Here is a 9,720-nt window from a genome sequence, read left to right on the forward strand (position 1 = left end):
CCCACCGCAGCTGTCGCCGCCGCCTGCGGGCTCCTTTCACTTTCTCACGGCCAAGTCACCCAGAGGGGCGCCGCTGCCACCGCCGCCGCTGCGCCCGCGGACTCCGCCCCGCGCCGCTCCGCTCCCGGCCCCCGCCCAACCAGGGCCCCGCCCACCCCAACAGTTGCTGCCTGCGATTGGCACGCGCGGGCGGCAGCTCCGGCTTGCCCTTCTCATTGGCTAGATCCTCATGTCAGTCCGACGACTACCTGCCACGCCCTCCGCCCTCCTGAAAAGCCGCCCTTCTATTGGAGCAGCCGGCGGACTGGGGGCGGGCGGGGAGCACCGGTCCAGCCGCTTTCGGTCAATCGCAGAAGCCCCACGCCCGGAGGGAGGGGGCTGGGGAGGAGAGGGGCGGGCCGAGGGGGGGGAACATCTGGCCGGCGCCGCCGCGTGCGTGCGTGGTGCGTCCTCCCGCCCCCTCCCCTCCCCCGCACCGCCCCCCCGCACCGCCCCCCCCACCCCGGCCCGGCGGCTCCGCGCTCGCTCCCTCGCTCGCTCCCTCGCTGTGTCTGGCAGGCTGCGGCCGCCGCTGGGCTGCTGCCATGGGGAGCCGTTGAGAGTGGGGCCCTCTTCGCTCCGCCGCGCTCCTCCGGCTGCCAGCGGGGGTGGGTGGGAGGGAGGGAGGGGGCGGGGGGGAGCGGGCGACGGAGCCGGGATTGGGGGGTGGGGGGGCCGGGAGGGAGGGGGGCAAGAGGAGGAGGAAGCCCACCAAGTCCGGCGGCGGCGGCGGCGGCGGCCGGGAGGAGGCGGAGGACGCGGCGGCGGCGGCGGGGACGCGGTGACTTAGGGCCGCTCCGTGTGAGTCCCGGCGCCGGCTCCCGGCCCCTGACCCGGCGCCCCCTCCGCGCCCCGGCCCCGCTGGCGGGCGGGGGGCGCCAGCTGTGCGGCCCTCGCCGGCTGGGCAGGGCAGTGCGGGCGGAGGGCGGGCCGGGCCGGGGGCGCCCCCCGCCAGCGGAGTTAGTTTGTGTGGTTGGAGCTGTTGGGGCGGCGGGGGGCGGCGCAGCTGCGGGAGGCTTGGGCGCGGGGACGGGGCCGCCGCAGCTGCGGGGTCGGGCGGGGTGCGGACTCGCAGGCTCCGTGCCGCGCCACCCACCCCCCCTCACCACCACCACCACCACCACCCCCACCACCCAGCCCGGGCCGGTGCAGCTGCGGCGCGGGGCGGGCTCCCGGCCGGTGCAGCTGCGGTGGCGCCTCTCGGGTGCGGAGGGCGGCGGGCTGGGGGAGGGGGCTTGGGAGCCGCCGCAGCTGCAGTGGCGCCCGGGACGGCCGCGGCTCCGGGGACCGGTGCAGCTGCAGTGGCGCCCGGGGGGAGGGGGCGGCGGGGAAGGCCCCCCCTCCCCACTCCCCGCGCGCCCCAGGCTGGTGCAGTTGCCTGGAGGCCCCGGGGGCTCGCGCGCCGCGGCGTCGGGGCAGCGCTGGCAACCACCTCCTCCCCCGGCTGCTTCTTACGACTTTTCTTTTGTTGTTGCCGTGACCCGGGTCTGTTTTCTCGGCTGTTGTTTAAGGTGTTTTCCTGCTGCACCGGCTCTACGCCCTCCACCTCCTCCTTCCCTGTGGTTTTTAACCTTCCTCTTTCCCCGAGCGTCTTAATGCACGGCGGACTACGTCGAGATTTGCATTTCTCCCCAACCCCCTCCACTCCCAAACTCAACACCCCAGCCCCCTCTCCTTTGACAAACTCTTCCCCCCACCCACCCACCGCCCCAGCCTCACAAAACGTCTGTGGGTCCGCCGCGAGAAGGGAAGGGGTTGATTTGTGGAGTGGGAGCCGCTGGCCCAGTGCGGTGCTCGGGGCTCGTTAAAGTGTCACTCGGCCCCCACCCCGCTGGGAAAGTGGGGTGATTAATGCCCGATGTATCGGAGCGGGGCCGAGGGTGTTTGTCGGAGCAGAGGCCGCGTGGCTGCGGAGGGAATTTGTCTCCGAGGAGTGTGTCGTGAACTAGGCGTTCGTCATTATGTCATTCACCGCGAAGTTGGACAAAGTTAGGTGACTTTGGGAGAGCGAGACAGGACGGAGGAGTCGGGTTTTTGTTACTCTTTAACTTGTGGGGAGCGCCGAGCGGGTGTCCCCGGGGCTGGGCCGCCTGCGCCTCGGGCCCCAGCTCCTGTGCTGCTCCTCACCCTCCCACGAGGCCGTGGAGATGGCGTAGCACCTTGCAGGGCACCGGTCAGCCCGGCCCGGGTTACAGTACAGTTTCATCAGCCGTTTGCCAAGACCCACTGCAGCCAAAAAGTTCCCAAACTTACTAGACCTGCCTCTCCGCGCCCCCCACTGCACCCCCACGATTTTCTTGTGATCATGAACATCACAGAGTGACCCAAAAAGAGAGAGAGATAGTTATGGGCCGCAGATCAAGGGGGAAGACAAGGTTCTGCCTTTTCGGAGCAGAAAGATCAGATAGGCAGGTGCAGCATTCATTTTCAGTGATCGGTGGCCAGTGCTCTCCGTTTGTTAACGCGTCTCACTGAACTGCAGTACTTTCCAGGATTGCAGAAAGTGCAGTTTCAGCTTGTTGATAGTGAGCCTTGAAATTTGCATCGACCGTGGCGGGGTGAGAAACTGCACTGAGCAGGTCGTTGTTAGATAAGTAGTTCAAGTAAGAGCATATTCAGAAGGTGAGCCGGGCCCGGAGTGATGGCCGTGAGTGGCTCTTGCCAGCATTTCTGAGCTGTGCAGACCATGGCCCCAGCAGGCAAAAAGAAAGTGCCGTGATAATGTTGGGGTGGGCCGGGAGATGTCAAAAATGCCCCCAAACTGCCTGTGAAACTAGACGTTGCAGTTGGATAAAAGTGTGTCTGGGTTTCCTGAATAGCACCGTGGCTTGAGTGTGCCGGCAGTGTGTGAGCCAGTCCACCAACTTACGACAGAAGTGTTGCTATTCCATAAATACAGGAGAACTCCATATGCTGAGTTTTTCAATTTCTTCTGTTAGAAAGTTTGGGGGGAAAAAAGGAAGACTTTGAAGTATTTTGTTTATACTAACAGAAGAGAAAAGTTCTCCTAAGAAAAAGCTGGTGGCAGGAGTGTAGAGGAGTAGCATATGGCATTAAAAGGAGCACAGCTGGAGGTAGCATTTCCATCTGAACATGATGTCAGAGCAGCTGACAGCCTGCCATCCCTCAGCCTTTTATTCTAACACACAGACAGGGAGTTAGTGTGTGCGGATCTGTGGTGGAGAAGGTATCTCATTCCTCTCTAACATCATCTCCACTTTGCATCTGTCTCTCTTAGTCTGCTTTTTTTCCACCGATGTAACAGACCTGGAGCCAGCAAGACTCAGAGGAAAGAACTTAATCAGGTTTATGTGTCCTAAAGGTAGGAGTAGCAAGAGATTAGATTGAACATATTTCTGTTTTGGTGTTTTGTTTATTTGATTTTAAAAAATCACATTACTTTTCTAACCCAGTTTAGGAATAATATATGAAATTGAGTATTAAATGAACATCTTACTGGAGCTGAAAGTCTTGGGCTTGTTTGTTTTAATTTTTTTTTTCCCTTTTACTTGAGTAAATAACTTTGATACACAAATGTTTGAAGTTTTGAAATGTTAAGAAAGGCTTTGAAATACTGCTTTTGGAGATCACTTTGGATTTAAATGCCTTTTTTTTTTGTCGTTGTTCACTGCTATTGAGATTCCTTTTGCTTTTTCAGGGTGGGGGGAGGAGGGAGAGATATAGGAAACTGGAATCCAGCATTGAAACTTACAGGAGCAGATTATTCTAGTTAAGAAGCTGGATTGTTGTGTGATTAATTCCACTGTGAAACTTTATTCTTCCAACGTTCTGCAGCAGTACTGAAACATACAGCTGTAGTGCTTTTGAAACCGAGGGTTTTTTAAGAAGGGGGGAAAAAAAAACTTTTGTCCCCAGGAGAATAGTTTGACTGGTTTCCTCATTTCTCTTTCAAATATATATTTAAGAGATCTTTTATTTCAGCATAACAATAATTATTTGCAGGAGTTTTTGTGTTAGCGACTAATTTAGAACTTGTAGATTTGAGCTGCCTGAATTGGCCAGACAGCTGTAATCGCACTCCTCTATTCTTAATCTCTTTATCTGGGCAGCAGCTGCCATATGGCCACAGTCAGCTGGATCAGATGTTTATAAGCTTCCTTCTTCGTCCCTCTCTGTCCTCTCAGCCTCCTAATTTGATCACGGCTACCTTGTGAGCTGCCCTCCAATCTTTATTTTTAGCCCTCTCAAGGATTAGGATTGATGTTAGCTGTGGGGCACTTAGAGTGATTGTATTGTAAATCTTGGTGTGTTCTAGCAGTGACATCTTGCAGAGCATATTTGGGGTTAGGATGAAAGTTTTTGAGTCCATCTTGGGCAAAGTATGGAAGCAGGCAAGTAATTTGTGAATATTAACCTGAAGTGTACCCATTCCCAAAATGCACTTGCCGAGTCGGATGGTGCTGCTGCTGGCTGCAGGAAAGGGGAAGTCAGGTTTTCTTTATTTTTGAGGAGTTTCCCCGTTGAGGTTGAGTTGTGACCCTTGGGCTGGCCGCTCCGCCTTTCCTCTCCTCCTCCCCTCACCAGGAAACAAGGGCAAGGATGCATATTTGAAAGAATAGAAGCTGATGAGAAAACAAAATATATCAAGTTATGTTGAAACAAAGTATTTTCTGTTGTGGAGGTAAGGCAGAGCCAGGAAAAAAAATAGTTTCTCTTTTTCTAGAAAGGCTTTTTTCTGTGTTTTTTTTTTTTTTTTTTTTTTTTTAAGGTGAACCTGTAAAGTTTTTGAGTTTCATTTAAGTGTGGCATGCTTTTATTTTTAAAAGTTTGAATTCATTGTAATATGGGACTCATTCTACCTTGCCACAGATCAAAGTTTAGATGGGAGAATTTTCAGAGTTCAATAAAGCTCCTCTGGTTGCTCACAGTCCAGGAGTAAGGGATTCTGCAAAGAAATAGAAGCATTTTTCTTCTCAGTTCATTTTTTGAAATCTTGGGATTTGTTCATAGTAAAGATGATGTTTTCCATCTGTTGGTGTAGTTCCTTCTGATCTCGTACATGTGTGCTGTACCTGCAACTCTTAAGGCTTTAACATCTGTTTTTATACACAGGGCTTTTGTTGTTGTAACACTCTGACTTTAAAAGTAAGTTGTTTGCTAATTTCTGGACTAATTATGCGATTTCATTTTTTTCTTGATTCAGCTCAATGTGTGTGCGTGTAAACTGTGCTTTCTGAGTACAGTCAAGTATCAAAAGTAATAAAATAACAAAGGATGGTTGAACAGAGCTTTTTTTTTTTTTTTAATCTTTCAGAATCTTTGTTCATTGTGTGTTCCCCTTTGAAATTAAAGTGGTTGTATGGGACGAACTTTGGTGAGTGGAGTTACGTTCCTCCTGAAGAAGTCTAAATTTCTCACTGCGAGGCCGTAGTTAAATGAAGGTTTCTAGAGCTTGACTAGAAGTCCAGGCAGGTGGAGGAGGAGACACACGTGTCAGAGGCTGTTTGGCTGAGTAGGGAAGTTCGCAAAGTGCGTGCACATTTCTCTTCTCGCATCTAGGTCTGGGGAGCGTGATCTGGTAGTCCTCGGGTCATGAGCCTGATTAAAATTCAGGGACATGGACCTCGGCAGCCAAAGCGGAATTATGTGTGTTTTTTTATATGGGGACTAGAGCGCTGAAAAGTTATTCTTGACCCAGTTCTAATGAGAAATTCCTCTCTTCCCAGGTTATGAAGACAGTATGGAGTTTCCAGACCACAGCAGACATTTGCTGCAGTGTCTGAGCGAGCAGAGGCACCAGGGTTTTCTTTGTGACTGCACTGTTCTGGTGGGAGATGCCCAGTTCCGAGCGCACCGAGCTGTACTGGCTTCATGCAGCATGTATTTCCACCTCTTTTACAAGGACCAGCTGGACAAAAGGGACATTGTTCATCTGAACAGCGACATTGTTACAGCCCCCGCTTTCGCTCTCCTGCTTGAATTCATGTATGAAGGGAAACTCCAGTTCAAAGACTTGCCCATTGAGGACGTGCTGGCAGCTGCCAGTTACCTCCACATGTATGACATCGTCAAAGTCTGCAAAAAGAAGCTGAAAGAGAAAGCCACCACGGAGGCAGACAGCACCAAAAAGGAAGAAGATGCTTCAAGTTGTTCGGACAAAGTTGAGAGTCTCTCCGATGGCAGCAGCCACTTGGCAGGCGATTTGCCTAGTGATGAAGACGAAGGAGAAGATGAAAAATTGAACATCCTGCCCAGCAAAAGGGACTTGGCGGCCGAGCCTGGGAACATGTGGATGCGATTGCCCTCAGACTCAGCAGGCATCCCCCAGGCTGGCGGAGAGGCAGAGCCACACGCCACAGCAGCTGGAAAAACAGTAGCCAGCCCCTGCAGCTCAACAGAGTCTTTGTCCCAGAGGTCTGTCACCTCCGTGAGGGATTCGGCAGATGTTGACTGTGTGCTGGACCTGTCTGTCAAGTCCAGCCTTTCAGGAGTTGAAAATCTGAACAGCTCTTATTTCTCTTCACAGGACGTGCTGAGAAGCAACCTGGTGCAGGTGAAGGTGGAGAAAGAGGCTTCCTGTGATGAGAGTGATGTTGGCACTAATGACTATGACATGGAACATAGCACTGTGAAGGAGAGTGTGAGCACTAATAACAGGGTACAGTATGAGCCGGCCCATCTGGCTCCTCTGAGGGAAGACTCGGTCCTGCGGGAGCTGGATCGGGAGGACAAAGCCAGCGACGACGAAATGATGACCCCGGAGAGCGAGCGAGTCCAGGTGGAAGGGGGCATGGAGAGCAGTCTGCTCCCCTACGTCTCCAACATCCTGAGCCCCGCGGGCCAGATCTTCATGTGCCCTCTGTGCAACAAAGTCTTCCCCAGCCCCCACATCCTGCAGATCCACCTGAGCACCCACTTCCGCGAGCAGGACGGCATCCGCAGCAAGCCCGCCGCCGATGTCAACGTGCCCACGTGCTCACTGTGTGGGAAGACTTTCTCCTGCATGTACACGCTCAAGCGCCATGAGAGGACTCACTCGGGGGAGAAGCCCTACACGTGCACCCAGTGCGGCAAGAGCTTCCAGTACTCGCACAACCTGAGCCGCCACGCCGTGGTGCACACCCGTGAGAAGCCGCACGCCTGCAAGTGGTGCGAGCGCAGGTTCACGCAGTCGGGAGACCTGTACAGACACATTCGCAAGTTCCACTGTGAGTTGGTGAACTCCTTGTCCGTCAAAAGCGAAGCACTGAGCTTGCCTACTGTCAGAGACTGGACCTTAGAAGATAGCTCTCAAGAACTTTGGAAATAATTTTATAGATATATAAATAATATATATATATACATATATATACATATATATAAATAGATCTCTATATAGTTGTGGTACGGTCTAAAAGCAGTCTTGTTTCCTGGAACTAAAAAGTTGGGATATTAACTTGTTTTTGCACTTTAGAATAGCATGAGAATCTCACTAATTTAGCATTCTGATAAAAGAAACTTTAGAAGAAGTCCGAGAATAGGGAGGTGTTTTTGTTTTGAGGGGGTAGGGAAATAAGCCAGTGAGAACCTTCTAAACAAATCATCCTATCACAAAATGCTCTCATGGCTTCATTTTGTCAACACTGCATTGTCTTTTGAGCTCTTCCCCGCCCCCACCCCACAGAGCAGATTTTTTTTTTTTTTTAAGTAGAAATTCCCTCCAGTTTTATTAGCCTCTTTATATGTCTCGAATTGCATGAATCTTTTCTGGCTGTTGGAAACCTGAATGCTTTTAGACCCAAATGGAAAATTTCTGAAATGCTGGATTATCTATTTTTAAACAAGCAGTTGACTTTCAACTTTTCTGTGGCAACTTCTGGTTTTCTGACAGTTCCCAATGAGAGCAATTCTGAAAGTACACTGGGATCACTGGGACACTGTCTTTGTGAAGGTTTGCTTGGATGACAAGGATCTTGCAGCTTCAGCAGTGTTGAACTGTGTGTTTAAAAATGTGAATTACTGTTCTTGTATACTGTAATTGATTACGTGGGCTGGGGGGGGTCACAGAACTTGACAGGTTGTGTTGATGCTCTTAGTTGAGGCTTGAAAAGTAAATATTAACGCTACAGAAATGCATGAGTTTCAATGTATTTTTTTGTCTTTGTTTGCATTGTATAACTTTAATGAGTGAGTTTAAAATTATTTAATTTCCTTAGAAAAATAGCACCATTTGGAAAAAAACTGGTGTTATGAAGAACGTAAATGCACTGTTTTTATTTTTATTTTATATAATTTAAATTGACTTTCCCACTGTCTTTAAGTTGAAACTGTTAAGCTGAATAAAAACTTAAGTTGCAAATTGATAACTTTGCTATATAACAAGGAAAATATAAATGTTTACAAACGGCTTAAAGATTTGCATGTGCAGTGTGCATTTATAACAAACTTCTAATTGCACAAAACCCATGCCAGCTCAAAGTTTAGGTATACACATTTACCCGGTTGAGCATTTTTAGAATAACTACTGCACAAATTGACAATAGGTCATTCTCTCTTTTTTTTTTTCTTTTTCTCCCCTTCTTCCTTACCCTCCCTCCCTTCCTCTCCCTCACCCCCCCCTAAAAAAAAAAAAAAAAAAAAAAAAAAACTCATGAAAAGATTCTATGGACTGAAAAAAAGCCCCAGGCTGAAAGGACTGGGCTGCCTTGATTGACATGGGGAAGGGGGTTAGTAGACTATGTGTATCGCGGCAGCAGAGGCTGCGGCCCAGCGTGTGGTTGTAATGACCAGCACACAGGGCAGAAGCATTTTGCACAGTGTTTGTTTTCCTGTCTTGCACTTACAAATAAGGTCTATGGGAGTAGCATGGAAAACGTTTGCTGTTTTTCCCTTTTTTTTTTTAATTGCTTTTGTTTGAAATTTGATCGCCTTAACTACTGTAAACATAGCCTATTTTTGTGCTTAAGATACTGAATGGAAAACTCCATTGTGTGTTGCTGGACTGTTTTGAAAATATTTGGTCAAATGTGTATTAATTTGGCTGTAATGGCATTTAAAGCAAACAAACAAACAAAAAAAGCTGTGAAAATGGCCTTGGAGCATTATCTTTAGTTACTTGAAGAGTTTCTAGTTTTTTTTTTTAAATACAGTTTATGTTAAAAATAATTTTTATTAATTTAGAGAAGACAATCAATGTCTGTGAGAAAACGGACTTTTCTTTTGGATTTTCTTTTTTGTGGTCATTGTGAGTGATTGCTTTTTCCTTTTCTTAGTTTCACATTCTTCCTTTGTTCTAAAACTTAGACTGACATCTAGCTTTGACAATCATAGTATGTTTTATTTTCCTGAGGGGGGAATAACTTATAATGCTGTTTAGTTTTGTACTATTGGTGTGTTGGTGAATTTTTAAACTGTGTGCTAACTGCAATAAATTATATGAACTGAGAATCCCTTGTGTGTTTTTTGTGTTGTGGTCATGTATTCCATGGAGTCTAAATATGGGTACAGGGCACGGCACCTGTATTTTAACACCAAATCTATTCGGAGTCGATGAAATTGTTAAAACGCCTTAAATTACCCAAGTGGGAATGGGCAAACATTCTTGTCATTTAAGGATTTTTTTAAATGACCCATTTTCTACAATCTCCATCCAGAACGTTGAAGCAATTCCTCACAAACTTGTGATTCCACGAAACTTCCAAGTGACACCGTAGGTTTTTCATCACAGCGCTGTTTCTATAC

The 9,720-nt window shown here is 49.3% G+C and overlaps 1 protein-coding gene across 5 annotated transcripts; it reads left to right on the forward strand.

The window, feature by feature from the left end:
• Nucleotides 1–317: 317 nt before the first annotated feature.
• ZBTB18 (zinc finger and BTB domain containing 18) lies at nt 318–9,426 on the forward strand. 5 transcript variants are annotated; one of them, XM_089312325.1, is made up of 3 exons: nt 500–647; nt 3,278–3,361; nt 5,727–9,426. In XM_089312325.1, exons 2-3 carry the CDS (start codon nt 3,349–3,351, stop codon nt 7,307–7,309), a joined length of 1,596 nt encoding a protein of 531 aa, XP_089168451.1. In that variant the 5' UTR covers nt 500–647; nt 3,278–3,348; the 3' UTR covers nt 7,310–9,426. The 5 variants fall into 5 exon arrangements, with proteins under 5 accessions (XP_089168448.1, XP_089168451.1, XP_089168450.1 ...); XM_051821490.3 differs by lacking the exon at nt 500–647 and adding an exon at nt 733–840; XM_089312322.1 differs by lacking the exons at nt 500–647; nt 3,278–3,361 and adding an exon at nt 318–443.
• Nucleotides 9,427–9,720: the final 294 nt, after the last annotated feature.

The sequence above is a fragment of the Oryctolagus cuniculus genome, chromosome 13, assembly GCF_051225735.1.
Source record: "Oryctolagus cuniculus isolate XC-2025 breed Fujian yellow rabbit chromosome 13, ASM5122573v1, whole genome shotgun sequence".
NCBI lineage: Eukaryota > Metazoa > Chordata > Mammalia > Lagomorpha > Leporidae > Oryctolagus > Oryctolagus cuniculus.